At 48.6% G+C, this 22,334-nt stretch overlaps 8 protein-coding genes across 8 annotated transcripts; 6 read left to right on the top strand and 2 right to left on the bottom strand.

Moving 5' to 3' along the window:
* Positions 1-1,065: 1,065 nt before the first annotated feature.
* On the top strand, positions 1,066-2,228 carry BC939DRAFT_479386 (putative methyltransferase-domain-containing protein; the record flags this gene model as incomplete). The annotated part of the gene is made up of 2 exons (XM_051558847.1): positions 1,066-1,223; positions 1,349-2,228. The coding sequence occupies 2 exons, from the start codon at positions 1,066-1,068 to the stop codon at positions 2,226-2,228; spliced, it is 1,038 nt and encodes a 345-aa protein (XP_051409534.1).
* Positions 2,229-5,765: 3,537 nt separating this feature from the next.
* BC939DRAFT_413782 (uncharacterized protein) lies at positions 5,766-7,815 on the top strand. The gene is made up of 4 exons (XM_051552966.1): positions 5,766-6,184; positions 6,397-7,070; positions 7,169-7,339; positions 7,426-7,815. The coding sequence occupies exons 1-4, from the start codon at positions 6,076-6,078 to the stop codon at positions 7,714-7,716; spliced, it is 1,245 nt and encodes a 414-aa protein (XP_051409533.1). The 5' UTR covers positions 5,766-6,075; the 3' UTR covers positions 7,717-7,815.
* A 3,480-nt stretch (positions 7,816-11,295) lies between these two features.
* On the top strand, positions 11,296-13,037 carry BC939DRAFT_459455 (Thi4 family-domain-containing protein). Its single transcript, XM_051556737.1, has 4 exons — positions 11,296-11,581; positions 11,694-12,254; positions 12,328-12,375; positions 12,551-13,037. Exons 1-4 carry the CDS (start codon positions 11,357-11,359, stop codon positions 12,641-12,643), a joined length of 927 nt encoding a protein of 308 aa, XP_051409532.1. The 5' UTR covers positions 11,296-11,356; the 3' UTR covers positions 12,644-13,037.
* A 52-nt stretch (positions 13,038-13,089) lies between these two features.
* On the bottom strand, positions 13,090-14,167 carry BC939DRAFT_459453 (ubiquitin-conjugating enzyme E2 G2). Its single transcript, XM_051556736.1, has 5 exons — positions 14,015-14,167; positions 13,820-13,865; positions 13,601-13,719; positions 13,293-13,471; positions 13,090-13,201 (listed from the first exon to the last, which is right to left on the bottom strand). The coding sequence occupies exons 1-5, from the start codon at positions 14,103-14,105 to the stop codon at positions 13,127-13,129; spliced, it is 510 nt and encodes a 169-aa protein (XP_051409531.1). The 5' UTR covers positions 14,106-14,167; the 3' UTR covers positions 13,090-13,126.
* Positions 14,168-14,472: 305 nt separating this feature from the next.
* Positions 14,473-15,812, top strand: BC939DRAFT_459450 (Metallo-dependent phosphatase-like protein). Its single transcript, XM_051556735.1, has one exon. The coding sequence runs from the start codon at positions 14,658-14,660 to the stop codon at positions 15,786-15,788; it is 1,131 nt and encodes a 376-aa protein (XP_051409530.1). The 5' UTR covers positions 14,473-14,657; the 3' UTR covers positions 15,789-15,812.
* A 1,537-nt stretch (positions 15,813-17,349) lies between these two features.
* BC939DRAFT_479381 (amino acid permease-domain-containing protein) lies at positions 17,350-19,138 on the top strand (the record flags this gene model as incomplete). Its single annotated transcript, XM_051558846.1, has 2 exons — positions 17,350-17,569; positions 17,655-19,138. The coding sequence occupies 2 exons, from the start codon at positions 17,350-17,352 to the stop codon at positions 19,136-19,138; spliced, it is 1,704 nt and encodes a 567-aa protein (XP_051409529.1).
* A 167-nt stretch (positions 19,139-19,305) lies between these two features.
* BC939DRAFT_459448 (ribosomal protein L4/L1 family-domain-containing protein) lies at positions 19,306-21,042 on the top strand. Its single transcript, XM_051556734.1, has 4 exons — positions 19,306-19,563; positions 19,795-19,813; positions 19,941-20,357; positions 20,502-21,042. Exons 1-4 carry the CDS (start codon positions 19,513-19,515, stop codon positions 20,867-20,869), a joined length of 855 nt encoding a protein of 284 aa, XP_051409528.1. The 5' UTR covers positions 19,306-19,512; the 3' UTR covers positions 20,870-21,042.
* On the bottom strand, positions 20,844-22,006 carry BC939DRAFT_249741 (uncharacterized protein). Its single transcript, XM_051550988.1, has 2 exons — positions 21,506-22,006; positions 20,844-21,395 (listed from the first exon to the last, which is right to left on the bottom strand). The coding sequence occupies exons 1-2, from the start codon at positions 21,821-21,823 to the stop codon at positions 21,069-21,071; spliced, it is 645 nt and encodes a 214-aa protein (XP_051409527.1). The 5' UTR covers positions 21,824-22,006; the 3' UTR covers positions 20,844-21,068.
* Positions 22,007-22,334: the final 328 nt, after the last annotated feature.

The following is a 22,334-nucleotide window of genomic DNA, read 5'->3' as shown; positions in this document are numbered from 1 at the left end:
GCCAAAAAATGGAGATTTTAAATATAGTGATGCTGCTGTGCTGCTGGGGGCGGGAGCAGGGGCAGAATGGGGTTTGATGTGAGCAATGCAATTATTGCTCTAATTATGCGAGTTCGGCTATTTACATCCAAAGAGAGGGCACGGCGTAATTTGCACGAAAAGGATGCCTCGCAGTGCTATCGACTTCCATAGCACGAACGAAGCAATCACAGAGATGCTCTGGATCTAGCGTTCAGTCTCGTACACCTTTTTCTTGTAATCAACCTTCTCGCCAGCTAGCTATACATGTATGTGTTTTTTTGGAGGTAGATTTGAGTATTCTCAGAGAGCCTACATAGCAAAAAGCTGAAAATAATCTCACCGTACAGGCAGCGGATATATATCTATGATGGTGGTCTTTCATGCTGTGCGAGCCTCTTAGGTTTTCTGTAGCAGTTTTATCCTTGTCTATGTAAAGAGCAAGAACATCAGATATAATGTATGGACAAAGCGATGAACTTAAAGTGATAGAGCCTCCGCCAGAACGTTAATACTTTTTTTTCGCAGAAAAGGATGAGGATAGGATGTGAATGGGTGTGGGTTGGCGGCAGATGTATTGAATTGAGAAGTTATATAAGCTCACGACATTCTGGCGAGAAGATCAAACCAGCGCCTCGAGTAAAGAAGTTTTTTCTAATTCGCTCCTCCAAGGAAGATGAATACTGACCCTTCGCTCCTTCAGCGAACTTAATATGATGATGTACTGTACGCTACTGCTTTTTAACATGAAAGTCTAGCGCGCCTTGAGTGAAGGAGAGCCAATGGATAGGTTCATACGCTTTGGATGGTTCATAAAAGAACCAACTCGTATATGTTACTGACTTCTGCGTTAATTTATTCAGAGGCACCGAGCTGCCCCGCTTACTTGCAACTCCTTAAATATAATACTTAAGCTCTTAAATATAATAGAATATTTTGTCAGCTTCAGGCCAATCAATCACCTTGGTAGCTCGAGGCACTCATAAAATTTTTTCAGGGACTTGATCAGCCATCGACCGCTTTCATGACCAACTCCATCTTTATAGAATGAGCAACCATCCCAAGGATCTCAACATTTACGATTCAGCAGGTCCACCTGCGGGCATCTTGCCTTCCAAGGACATGGAGAATGATGACGATTCGACAATGCTTTCGATCGTGCAGGACATCCCGACCTTTGGTATCGCAGGACGCATCTGGGATAGGTATGCAGATCAAACATGCAATATCCGCCTCCCTCCCTTTCCAATGGCTATTAGAAAGAGAGTGACCATAGATTACAACGACATTTACATGATATTTTTTTTGTTGATCATCTATCTTCATGTAGCTCCTATGCTCTCGATATCTTTCTTCGTCGCCCCTCGGATCAATACACCTTCATGCCATCATGTCCGATCCCCAGGGATTATTTTTTAAACCCCTTAAAGGCCAGAGGTTCCGCAGCAAGCAATTGTAACACGGTGATCGACTCTTTAAAGCAACCCCCATTAGACCCTATCAAGATTATTGAGCTTGGAGCTGGAACTGGCTACGTTGGAATAGCGCTGGCAAAACGGTTGAACCCCTCCTGTACGCTGATACTGACGGATCTAGAGGAGGTAATTCCTTTACTGGAAAAGAACGTTCACGATAACATTCCTTCGAGTATGGCGCACGGCAACACAGATTCGACCTTCTCTGTTCCAAACCCATCAACAACATTATCTACGTCTTCATCACCAATATCAGTATCAGCAGCAATGCCACAGCAGCCCTGTGCCGTAGTGCAAATCGAGCCTCTTGCCTGGGGTAACTCTTCCCATGCAGCCAAGATTTTGTCCCGGGGCCGAGTGGATTATGTTGTGGCAAGTGACTTGGTCTATTTTCCAGAGCTATACCCGCCTCTGCTTCAAACCTTGAGGGAGATTACGGATTTGGAGACCCGAGTCATCTTTGGGTATAAGGAGCGTGCGATCTGGAAGGAGATGCCATTCTGGGAGCAATTTGGACGATTTTTTGAGATCGACGTTGTACAGACCGAAATGAAGAATAGAGACAGCTGTGATCTACAGCAGTACGAAGAAGAACAACGAGAAGAATCAGTGCAAATCTTGGGAGCTGAGGAGGAGATGTATGTCTTCGTGGCCAAGAAGCGTCGTGATGAGGATATTCTGGATGGCGTAGATGATACCTTAGCGACTCTGATGATGATGCAGATCAGATATTAAGTGAAATAGAATATACAATTAAAGAGGTGGTCCCAATCTTTTACTTGCGTCGAAATTGATGACAACTCCATAGACGCCAGCAGATTGCTGCCTATTATCAACTGATGCTAGAAATTCAGTTGATTGGACCTGATGATGCTAGATCTGCGCTTGCACTTCCTGAACTGCCTGTGACTGTTGAACCTATCACTGCACCCAGTGATCAACCCGTCGAGGCACCTGCGCACGGACACGACCCTGTCTTCGAGAATTCTCCTTGCGATGCAGCCTTCAACGCGCCCATGCGACTTCGACGCGTTTTTAAGGCTATGAATAGGCATTCAGTGACATTTTGGACAGCAGACATTGTTTGTGCCAAGATTACCGTATTCGAAGGAGACTCTCGTCAAGTCTTACCTGTTGAGCCTTGAGCGTCATTACACCAGATTGAGGACGCGTGTTTGGAGAGCTCGGTAGTTATACGGCTTCATGTTCAGACTCTAAGTCTGGCCGAGAACATAAAAGTCCCCAACAGCCCACTGGACCAGCTATTCGCGCAATGCTTGCTCAATGTCGGAGAAAGCAGGGACCCAACCTTCGCTTCAGGTCAACACATGGATTATGCCAGAATACCGAACGAGTTTATCTTTACGCCGCCCGGTCCACAACGGCAATGATTACACTGTGAGTAGTTTACCCGAGAAATCTACTTACACGTCGAAACTGTCGCTCTTCGGTCAGAACTAGTGATTCTTGCGGGTGAATATTTTTTCACCGGTGAACAAAGAATCGGTGAAATCGCGGATTATATGGCGCGTTTGTGTGCAAATGAGTACGCGTTTCATTTTGCGAATGTCGAAGTTTGAAACCCCCTATTATTAAGATCGCTCTTCCAGAACGTGCGCCACGAGCGCCTCCTGATCTCCTCAGTATGTGTTACTCCTCTTTTCGAGGCCAAATTTTGTATCTCTCTTCATATCTAGTTCGCAGCGGCCTAATCAGCCTACCACGCAGCAAACATGTACACAGCTTCTGGTGAGTATTCAAAATCATGTGAACTCTATGCAGTTGCTTGACGTTCACAGGTTGAGTGTCATTAAGGGAACACTGTCTGTCGCCTTGAATGACGGCTACCATCGTGGAAGCGGTTTGATTTAGACGACTGGACCAGGAAAAAATAAAACTGCTTCCACCAAATACTAGGATTAAGCAGCAGAAGAGGACTAGGCGCGCCTGCGCATATCTTTATTATTATTCTATTAACGACAGATTCCCCAGACGCGCAGGCGTACCAGTCCTTTTTTTTTTTTTTTTTTTTTTTTTCACATCGGCCCCCTACAGACAGAGTCATGTCATCATATGATTTAGAGACTTTTGTAGACTGACAACTTTCAGGCAAATCCTCCTGTACTTCTAGTGTAGAAAGCTAGCTTCAACGCTGCCACGCCCGTGGACGCACAACCTCGCGGACGCCAGCCTATCGCGCTGTTGGAGCATTGTCATAAAATTACGTTCTCCATCCTCACAGAGTGTCTCTCAAAGAGCATCGCCTAATATAACAGCCTCCGCGGAGCAAATCTCTCCGTCCTCAAGGACACCACGACTAGAATCCATCCCCGTTCTCAACGCCGTCATGAAAGATGCCAAGAAACGATCAAAAACTGCGAGATTTGTCACAAGATACGCGGTGTCGCTATGACCCTGCGAACTGCAGCTCGACGGGATGCGCTTGAAGATTCTGGAATGAATCAATGTTGTAGTACAGGGATCTCTAGACTTTTTCTCTTTCATCACTGACAAAAAAATCAACCGTGCCACCACCACTTACGACCTCCCGTAGCGTTACACATCGCAGCGCAGACTCAACCAGGGCGATGTGGAGTAACTACTCTTATGGCGCAGGAGCTTTCAGTATTCATGGCATTGAGATTAACCCAAAGAAAACGGAACCCCTGGATATCAATGGACAGAGATGGGCGACATTGAATACGGCGGTAGCACGATTATATCACACCTCTCTTAATATGCGACTCGAATGCTTGGAGTTTGGTTTCCAGTAGACAGAAAATAGGACCAATGTAGTATATAGTGCAGCAGGAGGTGAGCTCGGCGTGCTCCTTGGTCGCGAATAGGTCGGTGGTTGATAGGCAAAGTGTTTCAATCCTCATAGCTCTACTATTCTGCCAAAGTTATGACTCTCCCGATACAGACGATTCGGCGTCTTGTCAACACCATCTTCAGCACTGCCGGCAGAGGTTTGGCCTCTCAAAGGCGCACCGAACACCATCCCTTGACATACTAGCTTTTAGATCTTACAGCGGCTACCGTATCGGCGCCAAGCCTTATTGACCTCCACATCCACCTAGACAGCCTTGTAGCAACCCAACCAAAAAGCGATCAATCGCAACACTACTTCTGTACGGGACAAGATTCGTTGCTACAATGCAGAGGAGTGGTCTGTACTTGCGTAGGTATGCTAGAAGCGCATGAGAGATACTAGGGTGTCATGAGTACAGGGACATGCCGGGATGATTGGGAACGAGTGTTCAGATAGAGCGGCGAAAGCAGCACAGGACAATCCAAGATTAGAAGAGTATCAAACACGGTGCCGTTCTGCAGGACAGGCCTTGGAAACCCCTGCAATAGCACCACAATAACTAGCTCTTAAGTGCATCAGATTATGCACCCCAGAATATTCAACAACCGACTGACTTGGAACGCTGGCTGTATAACACAATATTTAGCCCGTCTACACTTATGTCAGCAGCCAATGCAGCACACGTCTGCGCAGTCATAGAGTGAAGAGGAGCCTGAATTATAGCCGGGTGGAAGATACCGCGCATCCGAGGACGCAGTGGAGAACAACGAATATTTTTGGTTCTGCCCGGCTCACAGAGAGGAACAGGGTCGTATTTGAGAGGGAGGTCTTCGGAAGCTGGACACCTAGGGCAAAGTTGCAACAACACAGTACAACAAGGGCCATTAACGAAGTCTGGAATTGAAATTCTGGGCGTGGTACCGCCTTTCTTTGAACACTTACCGTAATACTTTAAATAGGACAGTGTCACGGTCATTGGCGCAAAACGGCCGACTGCGCTTCGAGACGGGCGTTGGTGGAGCACAGGCAGCATAATTCGCGGGTTTGTGCCTCGGAGCTCGATGATAGCGGGGCGCCCATAATTCATGAACACTGCAAGGAGACAGCATGACATGTTATGCGGTTAATTTATCGCTTTATTGGGAAGAAGGCTTACGAACTGCTATGGAAACTGAAATGCGATGAGACTGACGCACGAAAACAAACAGCAAGAGAGAAGGCAAGGACGGCATGGGCACCTACGTAGTACGAGTCCTGAATGTACATGGATGCTGATTGGGCCGGTTGCTGGAGGGACATGAGGGAGGACAATGCCCTGGTGAACAGAATGACCCGCAGGCGGCAGAAGGAGCGGTGGTGGCACTTTGATGTTATGAAAAGGTGAAGGAGAATAGTCTTATAATTGTTCCTGGACGTCTAGAAGCCTTTGAGCTTGCCCCACGAAGGACAGCACGGCTCATCGGGAGGAGCCTACGAGATTTGTGTGGCCAATAGTAAATGCCCTCCCAGTTATACGAGAAAATGATCTCGAGACACTTGGGTATTATAACAGGGGTACGCGGGATAAGGTTGGGGATAAACTATGACATAAAAGGTAATGATTGTATTCACTTTGCCCAGATAACGCTCCATCTGATAACTCCTGACAATCTGACAATCTGACAATCTGATAAAAGCACCCGCTTTTCTTCGTTCTTCCCCTCCACTCATTTCTCACACATTTACAGCTATCACACGCTCCATTGCCCCACACTTGCCTATTTCCTAACAATGTCTCCATTAGTCGCAGAGAACTCAAGCGTCAAGGATACTACTGCCACTATGGCGCCCTCTGCTGTTCAGAAGAAGAACGTCGTCGTCATTGGTGGTTCTTGTGTTGGTAAGAACGCATTCTCTTCTCCTTTCACTCTCTTATACATTGTGCATTCCTTGTCTGATTCATTCAATTCATTGCCATCATCCCATCCTACTTCACATTCATTCTCCTCCTTCTCCTCTTCCCCCCCCCCCCCCCCCCTCCCCTTTGTCTTCATGATGCCCTCTGTTTTAATACTACTTCACCACCTCTTGCTAACGTATCATGTACTCTAGGTATTGGTGCCGTACTGAAAGGCAAGAAGATTCTGCCCTCGACCCATCGCCTCATCGTCATTGAGAAGCACTCGCATTTTCATTACATGTTTGCTTTCCCCCGCGCTTCTGTCATTGCTGGCTGGGAGAACGAGCTCTTTGTGCCCTTTACCAAGATGTTCGATTCACCTGAAAAGGGCCAGGTTATCCAGGCCCTAGCCACCAACATCACAAAGACCCATGTCGAGCTAGACCGGTCTGTGGAAGGATTCGGCACCAGCGTCGAGTATGAGTACTTAATATATGCCACAGGTGCCCGCCACCCAGAGCCGGGTAACCTGAACGACCACGACACCAAAGCTGCAGCAATCCAACGACTCAAAGAGATGCAAGAAAAGATCCAAAAGTCGACCAAGGTCATGTTAGTCGGCGGTGGTGCTGTTGGGCTGGAGTTGGCGGTCGAAATTCGAGAGCATTTTCCACAGAAGGAGGTGATCCTGGTCCACTCGCGGGAGAGGTACATGCCCACGTATAAGTATGCCCTGCATGAAAAGGCAGTCGAAATTCTGACAAATTTTGGCGTGCGCCAGATCATGAGCGACAGAGTCATCGTCCCTGAAAGCGGGTTTGTAGATGATTTCAAGATGATTAAAGTCGCTACTAAAGGCGGCAAGGAAATAGAGTGTGATCTTCAGGTATGTAGACTGGTGTGAGAAACAGACGTATAAGTCCAAGGTTAGGATGGTGGAATTGCTGATTGATATTTGTATACTTATATTCTTTTTCGAAATAGATCCTTTGCACGGGAATGACACCTCAAAGCGCTCTGCTCGGCAGACTATCGCCTTCCTCCATTAACACCGCTAACCACCTGGTCAAGACCAAGCCAACGCTGCAGATAGCCGATGACAATTTCCCAAACATCTACACTGCAGGCGATGTCGCTGATCTCGAGGAAGTCAAGGTAAAACATCCTATGAGAAAAAGAACGAGGGAAATCTGAATTTTTTGCTAACCAAAAAAACAACAAAAAAAAAATACTATTCTTAGACCGGCGGTGCTGCTTGGTATCAAGGCGAACTATGCATGCGTAACATCTGCAAAATGATTTCCAACCCCAATATCCAGACCAAAGGCTTGCGCACCCATACCCCCAGGGCCCCTCATATCTTCTTGTTCTTAGGTGTCGCCAAAGCTGCAGCTCAGGTCAAACTTTTTGGCCACATCTTTGTTACGGCCTGGGACTTTCTCCTCAAGTGGCTCTTTAGCTACAACGTCCATGCTTCACGCGCCTGGACTTGGCTCGGTATACCTTTGACAAAAGAGGCAGCCGACCTCTGAAGGGAGAAAAAGACGGAAAGTAATATATGACAGGTGTTATAGTAGAATCGGAATGCGTACACGTTAGGATGTTATATGTGCCAAATTACAATATAAAATACCAAAGTTTTTATCCTACCATAATCCCCGTTCCCCTTCTGGGCTCCTGTGGTATCGTTTTTATTTTTTATTTTATTTTTATTTCGAAAGCTTGAAGATGCCTCCAGAGCTTGCTGACATACGCGGTAGTGGTACTTGTGGCACTAGAGTAAGGAGCAGCCCAGAATAAAAGCACGAGCTGGATACGCTGGGCCTGTTGGACTTGGGCTTGCGGGGCATTCTGGACCATCGTATGCCATCCGGGTCAGGGATAAAAGTCATAATTTTTCATTGCAACATAGTTCTGTAAGAGAATGGTGTAGAAATGAGGGATTGACAAAGTCAAGGGTGTACTTTAGTAGAAGGAAGGTGCGTTACAAGCTGGAAAGTGAAAGAGAGATGCGAAAAACGAGGACGATAAGATTTGTGGATATTACAGATGTCATCACATCTGCGCGCTGCGAAGAACACCAAACCTTTTGTTTCGACAAATACTGATAGATACGCGAAAATAAGAGGACAGGCTGTGTTGATGGCCTGGCACATCCTCGGATATGGTTGAAGAATAGATTGGTGGACTATTTCAGTATGCAATTGAAGATTTGCCCCTGGATGTGCTTACTAGTTTGCATCATTCTTCAGCTCTGGATTGTCCTATTTCGTGTTTCTGCTGTGCAGCAACCATTCCCTGAGATAATCTAAATACATTTATTCATGTGCATAAATTGGGCCCTATTTGCTGAGTAATCCGTTTGGCGCGTTTTCTGTCTCTGTCATGTTGTCTTCTGAGGCGAGAAAAGCTACTAAGAGAACAGTAGGGACGGAGAAAGCACAACTAAAAAACAGATAAGAAGACACTTAGTTAGATACGCTTGCTAAGATCCCAAGTCTAATCATTACGGGTTATTATGTAACAACTATTTCTTATCGTCCGAACAGTTATGGGAACGAGTTACTCAAATTGGAATAATGAAGTCCTTGTGGAAGCCTACCAGAGTTTGATCCGCAGCATACTAGAGCGCCATAACGACTATCAGAGCGTGGCGCGGCAATAACGACCACTAATAGTCGAATATCGTACTTCAGAGGGTCAGTTCTCAAAGCTGTCCAGGCGACTACTATCTTTCACGCCTTATAGAACCTTGCCAAGACAACCCACTTTTATTAAACGTCGCTAGTATGTTCGTCAATAATTTGTAACAACTATGAAGAAGTGCAGCCTTCTACTCTTTCTGTTTATTGAGCAATAGCGACTGCAGCTGCAGAATTGAGAACATCCGGACAGTTTTGAGAATCACTGTATAATCTAGTGTCGCTTTGATTGCTCCTTAGTATTGTTTGTTCGAAGGAAGCTGAAAGAGTACGGTTCATACATTTGGGTATCAATCTGACAGTTGTCAATTTCGGCATTGGCGCCAATCGACGCCCTGGGAAGCGTCGTATAACAAGGATTGTCGAGGCGCAATGCACCGTTTACTTTCAGCTGCACATTTCGAGCGAATCGTCATGCACAAGTCAAGGTCTACGGCAAACGAGGTGTTTTGGAAGATCCCAGGAGACAGCCATAACGCGTCGGACGCGCCGCGCCTGCTCCTGCAAGCTGGGAGTTCATTCCAACGATCTGCATTCCTCAACTCCAGTTTCATTTAGCCCTAATAGTCTAGACGAAGGCACATCTCCATGGAGTAAAAATAAAATAAAAAGCGCGCTCTGCTAGTGTGCTCAACATGGGCAACTCGCAGCCCACTCACGAATGTCCATGGATCCCTGGCATAGGAAGATTGAACTACCATGCCAAGCGGCACATGCACGTAAGAAAGGTTAACATCCTTTGCCAGTAAGACGAGAGATCGCTAGCAACTTCATATATTGACTAAATCTTCTTGTCTATCCATTTCCTTTCGTTCTCCTCCTCATTCTCACTCTCTCACACTCTTAACTTGCGCCAATATCTCATTCACCTTCACATCGCATAAAGAACAAGCTATGACTTGCTGCATCCTCGATTCCGAGCACATTAAGCGGACTTGCGTCAAGCAATCGGTCTTTTGATCTGTCCTACGACTGGATCCACTACTACATGCAGGGCGAGACCGGGATCTGTGCGGAGGAGGTCGAGGTAATCGAGAGTCTCGAGGGCACCATGAAGATATTCGAAGAGCGCCTTTACTTGCGCAGTTTGAAAAAGGCGTCCATGATTAAGATTAAGATTAAGATCAATAGCAGAAAACTGATCATGTTTGCGGCCGCGGATTCGTACTGGGACGAGTAGAAGAGGAAGGGGATCGACTCGAAGCCGAAGCTGAGGAGAAGGACAGGTCAGAAACAGAAACTAAGCAGTAGAATGAAGGTGCAGAGGAGGGCGAGGCAGTTGCTGTCATTAAGGCTGTATGGAAGGAAGCATTGGTAAGGAGCCTTCACAAGCGCGCATATACTAAATCAAGACTCTCCTGCATCGTCTTTTCTTGACACACCGCTCTTACTTTCTTACTTCTTATGAAAAAGTCCCTCATTGCCCCGCCTCAGCCCCCGATCGTCTCCTTCCCGCCTTCACCTTTAGGGCAAAATTTTGGTCCATGGGATGCCTGGAGTACAAAGGATAGGTGTGCTGGTCTGTGGCACCCGCCTGGATAAAAAGTAAGGCGTGGACCTCCTTGAAGGGGAGTTGACAGCTATGGCAGAACGCCTCCATCCACTCTGCAAATTCTTTGTGACAGAGCCTAGCGCCAATCGATCTCTTTCTCCCCGCCTTTTTTTTTTTGCATGTACAAAGTCTGAGCCCATATCACACGCTCCGTTGCCTTGGCCGCACAGTCTATCGCCACCTCTGTTTTGTTTATCTGGTTCTGCTCTCAAGTCTTCTCTTTCCGTTGCCACGCGTCTTATCTCGACCCATCAATCCGAGCTGCTTTTGCTTTTTCCGAGCACTTTCTGCAGTTGATATGACCGGTTGCCAGTTGATTTGGTCAGTTGAATGATCAGCTGTTGTTGAATGTCTTTTTGCATGTAAGACGTTGGACGCCTCGTATGTGAGTGGACTAGCCGATGAAACTAGTGGGAATCCTGCCGCACTATACATCGGCGCTTCCAATCATCCTCGACTTATTTGGCTCTTTCCCTCCCTGCATGAAAGGAAAGGGGCGGCACAAGCACTCGGCTGAATAGAATGGGAACGTAGGGTCTGATTTCATCGACATTACAACACAGCCGCTCGACGCTGCTGTCTGTATAGACGCCATGCCATGTATTACAGAGAAAAGTCTCTTTGGGTGCTGCTCTAAAGTCGGTCTATTAGCGCCCATCAACATTGCGATCGGAAAGACCGTCATCGTCGTTGGGGAAAGTGAGCGGGGACTGGCAAGCAACGCATCAAGATCTCCGCCGTGATGACTCCTTACACGAAAAAAGGCGCGTGAGAATAATTTCAACCTGAGCCAAGCCTTTCTCGGCCCATAAAAAGCCCAAGTTCTTGTCCTTCACCTCTTTTCTCTCTTTCTTCTCCTTCTCCTTCACCCAGCCCAAGATCCCCATTTGCGCAAACCCTCTCACACTTTTCCACAACATGTCTACCTCCAACGCCTCCTTCTCCAACGGCTCTGCCGCTACCACCTCGACTGCCCAGCTCGGCGCCATCAACTTGGTCGGAGTGCCCCAGTACGACCTCAACGATCTCCATTTCAACCCCATCAAGGAGGCCGATGTTAGCCGCGAGATGACTCGTCGCTACATGACCGACATGCTTGAGCACGCCGAGACTGATGTCGTTGTTATTGGTGCTGGCTCTGCTGTAAGTAATTTAATGTCATTGCCACATTTGTTCATACCGTGTTGAATAACTGCGAGCTGGTCTAACTTTTGGCACTCCTTTATTTTTACGATACGTCTCACGCGTTCTGAAGGGCCTAAGCTGCGCATGGGAGTTGAGCAAGAACCCTAACGTTAAGGTTACGGTTATTGAGCAAAGCGTCTCCCCCGGCGGCGGAGCCTGGTTGGGTGGCCAGCTCTTTTCGGCCATGATCGTCCGCAAGCCAGGCCATCACTTCTTGGCCGAGGTCGGTGTGCCGTTCGACGACTGCAATGAGAACTACGTCGTTGTCAAGCACGCTGCCTTGTTTACATCCACCATCCTCAGCAAGTTGCTCATGCGCCCCAACGTCAAGCTGTTCAATGCGCTCGCCGCCGAGGACCTGATCGTTAAGAATGGCCGTGTCTCAGGTGTGGTTACCAATTGGACCCTGGTAACTCTGAATCACGACACCCAGTCATGCATGGATCCCAATGTGATCGAGGCCAAGGTTGTCGTCTCCTCCACTGGCCACGATGGCCCCATGGGCGCTTCTGGCGTTAAGCGTCTCCAGAAGATTGGCTTGATCAAGAACGTCCCCGGCATGATTGCTCTCGACATGAATGCTGCGGAGGATGGCATTGTCGCCAACACCCGTGAGGTCGTCCCTGGAATGGTATGTAGCCGCAATCTTGACTTCGTTCTGTCCTTGTCAACAGTCCACGTTGTCTAACTTGTAGCTCTTGTAGGTCATCACTGGTATGGAAGTCGCGGAGCTCGACGGATGCCCTCGTATGGTATGATATCAGCCAGGATACGTGCGATTGCGCCAAAGATCTTTCTCAAGCAACCCTTTTGTTTTTACGACAACACGTTTGATCAGGTATTGGGTGTGATATGGACGTGTTTACTCATGATATTTACGGGGGCATAATGGTGCCCTCGCTTGTTCTTTTGCACCTGTCATCGTAGGGTCCCACATTCGGTGCTATGATGCTTTCTGGACAGAAGGCTGCCCATTGCGCCCTGAAGTCCCTCGGACTGGCACATGTTCTCAAAGCCTAAAGTGGTCGATTTCGAGCTGATGAATGAGCTTGGTGTTTGGTTGTATTCAGTATTTATGTTTATTGTTTTATTTTGAAATGAGAGGAAGAATGACACCAGGGGTCCTTGGTCTTCCCGCGCCCTGATCTTTTCTAGTACCGTGTCGTATCCCGCAAGGGAGTAAGCGGCCGGTACTGGGTCTGTAAAAGGTCTTGAGCGTGTGCATGGAGTCCTCGGTGAGAAATACCCTTTGAACCTGACGGTCGAGAGTAGAGAGAATGGATATCCGTCTCCTACTGTCTGATCCAACACGATAATGCGTGCGGCTAGGAAGTGTGTCATGTCTTGTTCCTCTTATCTCTTTTTTTCTTTGCTCTATTTATTTCAATAAATCCTTACAATTCGTACCTATCAAGTTATTTGATCAACGGTTGACATGATGTACGTAAAGTATAAGTACATTAGAAGAAGGCAGCTTTATTGCGGTGTATTGCCTTTCTAAACCTAAAGTCCCAATGTTTTCCTGACAGTGTTTCTGACAATTTCGTCAAAGTGTTTTCTGTCAGAACGCCAGATTTTCTATGAGTGATAAAACAGCGATTACAAATTTTAGCGATGAAGGAAAAGCCTACAATGTGCACTGCAAACGTATGTATCACCTATTACTTACGCATGCCTCAATATTGGCGCCACTTTCATCGTTCGGTTCCGCGAGCATGCTCAGCACTGATAACAGAATCTTTTCGACGCTTTGAACAGGGCTCCACCGCTCTGAGCTCGATTCGTACATATTTGGATCATCGCCAGGAGCATGAAGGATGGAGATGCATACAGTTCCGTCCTGATAGACTATTCGCAGACAGAAAGAAATCCTCCGCATTAGATCTTTGAATAGCCTTCGATGTTGCAGTGCGATTTCCTAGTCCATTGGACTAAGGCAGGTAGCTGCATCATGTAAAAGGTAGGAGATACACCTACTATTGGGGTGAAACATCTCGCAAGTGAACTTCATCGTCGGAGGCGAGAGTGGGTAGTCCTTGGGAAAGGTCAACGTCGCAGGGAAAATGCCTCCCTCATAAGGTGTATCCTGTGGTCCTCTAACAAGCATTGGGTCAAAAACCAAAGCGACTATGGCGTAAGTTACACTGAAATATCCAGTCCATTCCACAGCTTGTCCAAGATAGCGCTGCTTCCTACTCAATGAGTGCCTCCCACTCGAAGAAGTTTTCTTCGGTAATAGGTCCTAATGACGGGAATAAGTCAGCCAAGCATAAACGTTAGAGATGATTGTTCCATCGTCCGTCAAGTAGCGCTACTCACGACAGCACTTTTCCTATGTTCCTCTGCTCGACGCCCGTATAGTCGTTCAGCGACTAGACCTCCTCAACGTACCGGCGGTAATGCCCTCAGGCGCGTGCAAAGTGAGTTCGCGGTACTCTGTCATGAGCCTCTTGAGGGCGGTTGATCCCATTGTCTTGTACATTGTGTTCTGTTCACCGATGTTCTTGTTACGTGCTCCTGTGTTGTTGTCTCTGTTGTGCAGTGGGAGGATGAGTGATGATGACTCTGCTCCTTTCCTTCCCTCCTCATTCCGGAACCCCTGCCTGTGACTGTTTGCCAATGTGGGCGAAACTTTATGCCGCTTAGCATCGCGTCTTCTCCAGGGCAAGGACGCCTCCAGCGGTGGCCCTAGAGCGCGCATGCTATTCCAGATCGGCCCTTACTGCGTATCAAAAGACATTCGTCACGGCATTGAGTCCAAGAAGGGGTAGTCAGGCATCCTCGCCTGCTATCCTGTCTCCCTTCGATTCACTCCTCTTTCAGGAGCAACTATGCTATATAGACAGCACAGATTGGAATACAATTCCCAGTCTGGAGACCCCACTGGCCAGCAGCCTCTTTACGCTGGGCATTGGAATGACTGATACCCATTTACTTTTTCTTTTTTTTTTGTTTGACCTACCTACATCACCCAGTTCCACACCTCCGTACTGTAGCCCACTCAATTGCAACGCGACACATTCAGTGATTTCAGATGCTGGTCCTATCGATCCACAGCACCCACGGTCTGTCCAGGACGCTTCTTATGGGCTTATGCATATCTTTCATAGCTGGCATAATAGACGGTGCACCGTATCGGCAACTCCAGGCTCTTAGTTCCAGAAGCACCACCACCTACTCCCAGGAAGCGGGGCATAATACCCAGTTAAACCATCATGCCCTTCGCAAAGACGACGACTACGAGAATGACAGATACGATGGTGAAGTCGACATTTATAAGAGAATGCAGCCATCGACTCCGCCGAACTCGCTCGCTTCCGATCCCTTTGCACGCTATATCTACGAGAAAACACTTGATGCGAGCAACGTCCAGGCTACGTCCATTCGACGTACGATTGTGGTAGGAGATATCCATGGCAGCCTTGTTGGATTTGAGGGTTTTTTAAATAAGGTGGGCTTCGACTCTCTCCAAGACAGCCTTATCCTGGCCGGAGACCTCGTAAGCAAGGGTCCTCAGTCACTTGAGGTCATCGACAAAGCCCGGGCGCTCAACGCGAAGTGTGTTCGAGGCAACCACGACGACAAAGTGATTCGGTGGAAGGGATACCTGGACAGCTTAGACGTTGCCCAGGGACAGGCCTCGGATGACAAGAATGCGCAGCCGACGACCATTCCTGCGGATCTGATCGAGAACTCGGAACATCATCATATTGCTCGGAGTCTGAGCAAGGAGCAGTATGAATATCTCCTATCTTGTCCCTTGATTCTCACTTTGCCCAAGGAGTTGTCTGTGCGCAGAATTCCGGTCTACGTCGTCCATGGTGGGATTGACCCCCGGTATGGTATTGAACAGCAAAACCCCTGGGTCCTTCTTAACGTGCGTAACATTCTCCAGGACGGTACACCCTCCCGCAAGAAAAGCAAAGGTGATGGGTGGGCAGACATGTTCAACAACCTGCACTCGGAGCGTATTGGCAATGGGGATCCTGGCTTTCTTCTGCTCTACGGCCACGATGCTAGTCGGTCACTGAATATCAAGACTTGGTCGATTGGTCTTGACAGCGGCTGTGTCTATGGACGAGCGCTTTCTGGCTACGTACTCGAAACGGATCAAGTTCTAACGGCCTCCTGCCCGGATCTGAACATCAGCTCTTCTAAGGACTGAGGGCAGTGTCAAGAAGAAAAAATAATAATAATAAAAAGATGATCTTTTTGACGCATGGTTAGATCTGTCTATATCTCTGTTGGTGACATGGCAGAATAGGCCTACGTTTATGTACACATCTCCTTGAGATGTGCCCTTGAACATTCTCTTTGTTGACTGGCCCAGTAGGCTGCAGGAAACGAGACAGGAGCGTGCATGAAATGAACATTCCTGTCGGAAGTCTAGAACTATCACTGTACCAAATATCTTTTTCGCTCTTATATGTTAATACAATGATACCAGGATAAAACCCCCCTGCTATCGATTACTTTTCCGACTGAGGATGACAGGAAGCTCTTAATGAAATCCGGTAGCACAATTCAGCAAAAATCATCCTACCAAAGGAACCATACATGTCATCGCCAATGCAGGCCACTATATGCAATAGCGACATGTTAAACCAAGCTGCTCCGTTTGTTGGGACGCTCAGTCTTATTGGTCATTCCTTCTGTAGATGTATAATCTAAGGTTAGACATTGATAGTTTCAATTAGTAGAATGAAGGAGAAAAACACAAGGGATGAACTCTTAGAATATAGCTGCATGCACTTGTGTGGCAAACGCGACAAGATTTCCACACACTCAAAAAAAATAGTTGTGATGCTGGCTTCTGGAAGTCGCGTGCTTCATAGTGTGGTTCGGAAAGGACACATGTTGGCGATATACGATAGGAGCCTAAGCAGCATAACCCTGGAAAACATCCTAGAAGAGATCTTGCATTTCGAACGGTGGTACACACCGGAGCAATTGGTGAAGGAGGCCTGACGCTGCCCATGACATGCAGTAGTGATCTATTCGCGGCGATCGAGGAGCGGTAGGCTTCTCAATGGCTGGCCGAGGAGATGTTTCACCAGTCATGGGGGGGACGAAGGTTTCTGGATGCTGATTTGCTAGAGCGGGACTAGCGCTTGATACAAAACCAATGGTAAGGCGACGTCTAGTCTATGGCGGGCAACCCCTTTTGAGGATTTGCCCCTCTTGGAAATGGCTGGCATAACCACCCGCAGCAACAGGGTAGCCTCTTGCTCTTGCTGTGTGTCCACGCAGAAGGAAAGAGGAGCAGACGAGTCAGTGCATTGCATTGCTGCTGTATGTTGATGGGAAGCCTGCACCATGGACTGTTCTCTTAGACCGTCGTCCGTGGACGCAACCATCCGCGGCCAAGGGGCCAAACCCAAATGGAGTCTTGCTTGTCCTTATGGACAAAGGACGCTGGCCCTTTTCAGGAAAGGCCAACGGCCACCCTCTCGCAGCCAGCCAGTCGCTGGGCAGATCCCACCCAAGACGGACAAACCTTATTTATGCATCGAACCAGTGGCCCCAGCCGCCTCTCTTTTTATATAAAAGAACGCCCAGGCGTCTCCGTACACGGCGCCCTTGACTTTTGTTCCGCAACACGCATCATCCCCATCCCCTCTCGCCCCGCAGGCTCCTCTTTTCATTCGCACCTTACCTTTCTTTTTTTCTTTTTGTACTACACTGATTACCAGATAACACTCGCATACCACATCCACACAGCAGCAATGCCGAAATACGAAGTCGAGTCCGACACGAGCGAAAAGTATGAGATCGATCATATGGAGGACCTTGGGTGCCACGAAGTCCTCGCTTCTGAACAGGAGGGTCTCAAACGTGATCTCCGTCTCCGCCACATGGTCATGATTGCGATTTCCGGCACCATCGGTACCGGTCTCTTCCTAACCTCGGGCTCAACCATCGCCACCGCTGGCCCAGGCGGCGCCTGTAAGTTGCCCTAGAGCTTAACGTTCAATGCTCATACCACTTGTTTATTTGAGCGGCACTCTTCTATAACAGTGTGCTTACAAAGACTCTACCCTCCTTGTTCATTGTCCTCTCGCAGTGCTCGCCTACATCACCATCGGCCTCTGGCTTGTCTTTGTATGCCAAGCCATCGGTGAGATCGCCACGCTCTTGCCCCTTCCCGGTGCCTTCAATGCCTGGGGCGGACGCGTCTTTGACGAGGCGCTTTCGTTCCAGATGACCTGGATGTACTTTATCAACTGGGCCTTGACTATTCCTGCAGAGCTGTCGGCCTCTGCTGTTATCGTCGGATTTTGGTTGCCTGAGGATTCAAAGTTTCCCGCTTGGGTCGTCCCGCTCATCATCATCATGGTCATGGTCATTATTAACCTGGTCGGTGTCAAAGCATACGGTGAGCTCGAGTACTGGTTCTCGATCCTCAAGGTCGTCACCATTATCATGTTCATCATCTGCGGTATCCTTGTCGATGCCGGTGTTATCGGCGGAGTCAAGTACGGTATGAGCGCCTGGCACATTCCTGGCGCACCCTTCAAGAACGGCTTCATAGGCTTCCTCACCACTTTGGTCACAGTTGGCTATGCGTATGGTGGTACAGAGATGACTGGTGTTACCGCTGCCGAGTCCCGCAATCCCCACAAGCACGTTCCCAAGGCTGTCAACACGGTCATGCTCCGTATCGCCTTCTTCTACATTATCTCAATCTTCTTGCTCGGTTCCATTGTCCACAACGATGACCCTTCACTTTTGAACGCCAACTCATCCGCTGCCAAGGCTCCATTCACCATCGTCTTTGCCAAGGCCGGGATCAGCGCTGCAGCCAATTACATGAACGCTGTCGTCTTCACCTCGGTTTTCTCGGCCATCAACTCGGATTTCTATGTCACAACTCGCATGCTTCTGTCGCTCTCCCGCAACGGCTGGGCCCACAAGTCGATCGGTTACACCAACTCTCGCGGTGTACCCCTGGTGGCTCTGGCTATCGTCACCGCTTGCTCCTGCCTGTCATTGATCACGATCTTTGTCGGCTCTGGAGTAGTCTTCCAGTGGTTCGTCTCCCTCATTGGCTCCGTCCTTTTCCAGTCCTGGATCCTGATTCTTCTCCTCCACTTCCGCTTCCGTTACTGTTGGAGGAAGCAGGGACGTCCTGTCCAGGACTTACCCTATGTCTCCTGGGGATATCCCTACGGTAATATCCTAGGTGCTGTCATCGGTGTCTGCTGCATCGTTGCGACCTGCTATCTGTCCGTGATCAACCCTCCTCGGAACCCTGGCTCTGATGCCACCCCTGAGGAACTCCGCAAATTTAAAAGCGACCGCAATGACTATGCCCAAGGTCTTTTGGGCGCCTGGTTCCCTTGGGTGATGTCCACGATTTTGTTCTTCTCGTACAAGTACGTCCGCAAGACCAAGCTGGTCAAGGCTGAGGAGGCCGATTTCGACACTGGTCGCTTCATTCCATCTGAGTCTGATAAGGAAGACTTGAAGCCTCACGGAACTGTGTGGAAGAGGTTCCTGCAATCCATGATCTAGACGAGCGAATTTTCGATAGATATTAGCGCACTACTGCAACATCTGTAAACCCACTATTGTACAATATAATAATAATAATAATAATAAAGTCATCAGAAAACATCATTTATTCATCAAGTTGTATTGTCGATATTCAAAAGCCTGCGATCGCTGGCTTCGGTTCTGGTCAAGTTGCGGTTCGTTCAATCGCAACGAATGGGATCAGAGGTCACAACGATGCACATCAACACATAAGCCACTTTATGGCAACTTGAACCCGGACCTTTTTGTTCACAGCTCTCTGCTATCCATCCTCAAGCCGCCATTCGACAAGGAAATCGGGAAGACTCGCCGCTCCCCCCATAGGATCACACACCATCGATAGTCTGCACGTCATGACCTCTCTTGCTAGCATCCTTCGCCCTGGACTCATTTCTCAGCGCTCGGTAATATCTTTGGACGATTCTTGATTGCGACACTGGCGAGAGAGTGTGTTGTCAGGAACCAGACTGTTCTGGCGCCTGCACTTCACGCCACTGGATCTATCAATGCGCCTGAGAGACGTTCAGCACTGACTGTAGCACACTTTTCCCATTTTTTTATATATTTTTATGAACGTTGCGCGTTTGGGTTGCGTACTCGGTGGAATGGATAACCATGGACGTTTGAACACTCAGGCTGGATTGAAGGCTCTTGGTGAGTTGCATGGCGCACTTTTGTTCGCATTGTATAGAGGGGCATAACCACTTGTATCTAGCAGAGCATGACTTGATGCTAACTGTTTCACTATTTGATCTTTGGACTGGACTGGGGGCCTGCTCAGCTGCTTCTCGCTTCTCCACATTTACAGCTGTCCGCGCCGAAGCCATTGATACGCCGTCGACTCCCACATCCCCACCATCGTCTTCATCACAACAGCCTTCAGTGGATCTTTCATCATCAGGACGCGCCACAGCGGAGCCCATTAGTCCATTCCACGTTCCTTTGCAGGCATGGATCCGGGATTTTAAATCGAACGAACCCAAGGATCTGATTCATCTTCAGCGCAAGATCTTTGGGGCTCCCCTGAGGAAGGATATCTTGCACAGAGTCGTGGTCTGGCAGCGGGATGCGGAGCGTCAGGGAACACACTCAACGAAGGGAAGAGGCGAGGTCAGTGGAACGACCCGTAAGGCTGCTCCGCAGAAGGGTCGTGGTGCGGCTCGTGTCGGCACATTGCGCGCCCCACAGCGTCGCGGAGGTACGATTAAACAACGCTTTTCAACAAAATAGGCGTAATGTGTCTGTTGTTCTTACTTTGTGCATTTGCTAACAAGGCCGTTTTTTTTTTTTTTTTTTTTTTTTTTTTTTTTTTTTTTTCCCTCTAAAACTTGATAACGCGCAGGTGGTATCGTGTTTGGACCCAAGCCCAGGGACCATGCGAGCGAGCTCCCTCGCAAAGTTCAGGAGATGGGTCTCCGCATTGCACTGTCGTCAAAGTTTGCGCAGGACCAGTTGGTGATTGTGGACGAGCTGTCGATGGATTCGCACAAGACTCAGGAGTTTGAGACGATCCAGGAACGTCATGGCTGGGACTCTGTTTTGGTTGTCGCCAGCAAGGAGAACGAGAGGTTGTGGAGGGCAACAAGGAACCTGCAGCAGGTTGATGTGGCAGTGATGCAGGAGGCCGATGTCCTGAGGATGCTGAAGTATCAGATGGTCGTGATGGATAAGCAGTCGGTACGTTACTTGGAGAAGAAGTTGAAGATCTAAAGCCGGCGTCGATAATCCGGTTGACAAGGGAAAGAACACTGTGCATGCAGAAGCACTGTCGTCATTCGTTCGTCCACTCGTTCGTTCACTCGTTCGTTCATATAGATTTTTTTATCCGTTTCATGATCATTTATTATTATTGTAAAGAAAAAAATAAAATAAAATAAAAAAGAAAGACCTATTAAGACTAGATAGAAATTCAGAGGACATAAGGAATAAATCGCCAACGCTCACTCGCGTAACGCGTCCACTCGGACCCGAAATGTTGCGACAGCATCTTTTCCTCGCCCTGGACTCTGAACACTGTGAGGGCATAGCAGATAAGCAGGCCAGCGACAGTGACGGCTGAGCCTGGGACGGGAACCGGTATGTACGGCTTAATGATCTTGGTCCAATAGCCCTCATTAGCCAATGAGAAGAGATAAAGGATCCCTGTGAGCATCAGTCCTGTGTAGGAGGGGTGGAGGAGGTACCGGTAGGGACCATCCTGGACGAGACGGTGGTTGGGACGGATTGTGAGTGAGAACTATGTAGATAAGACAAAGATGGAAAGTAGAGGGAATTAGAGGTAATTGTGTCTGCAAATACATACCAGTCCGAGCGCTGTTTGAGAATTGGGCTGATGGCACTACTTACGGTGAAGAAGCGATCCAGGGTCCTGAAGGACCATGCGCGGAGCAAGTAACCGAGGACACCGGACACGGTTGTTGCAATCTGCCAGGGCTTCAGTTGACCGGAGATGACGCCGCGGGACATGAGTAGGATATAGCCGGCAGTGGCGACGACGGCGGCGGACTGTCCGAAGCGGGGCAGGAGCTTGATCATGACGGTAGAGAAGAGGCCCTCATCCTTGACCTTGTCAGCCTTTTCCGCTGTGGTCGAGGATGCCGGCGGACGGATTGAGAGGATGAGGGCGAGGGTGTGGAGCGAGATACAGGAGGCCTTTGCCAACATTTTTGCGCGACGCTGTTTGTACGGTTAATTGGTGCTTTTGTGTGTGTTTGCTGCTGGCTTTGACCGGATAGGACAATGAAATGATGCGATGGTTGATGGGTGATGGGTGATGGGTGGGTGGTTGGCGGTTGGTGGAGGAAGGATGATGAATGGCAGTCGATGACGAACATGAACGGACATCCTTCATCGCTTTGCCCTTTTATTTGTGTTTGTTCCAGGCGTTAGTCTGTCGGTTTGTTCACGCCCTTCGGTTCAACGTGCGAAAAGCAGCAGCCGAGCTCAGCTCTGTCACACAGCCAAGACGGCCAACCCCACAGCCTTGGCAGCATTCCTGTGCACGCTTTTTCCTATTACATGTTTCATAGCCTACTCCCTCTTAGACCTGACGTTCCTGGCCGACTGCTTCTTACTCGCACCCGGCCGGCGACCCCGACCATGGCCACCATCGCCATCGCCATCGCCATCGCCACCTCCATTCCCGCCGCGACCCTCACTTCCCTCCTCAGGCCCT

Source organism: Gamsiella multidivaricata (genome assembly GCF_025024155.1).
Source record: "Gamsiella multidivaricata strain RSA 2152 chromosome Unknown BC939scaffold_58, whole genome shotgun sequence".
Classification (NCBI taxonomy): Eukaryota; Fungi; Mortierellomycota; class Mortierellomycetes; order Mortierellales; family Mortierellaceae; genus Gamsiella; species Gamsiella multidivaricata.
Note: the sequence above shows the minus strand (reverse complement) of the source record. Positions and strands in the feature narration are given on the sequence as shown.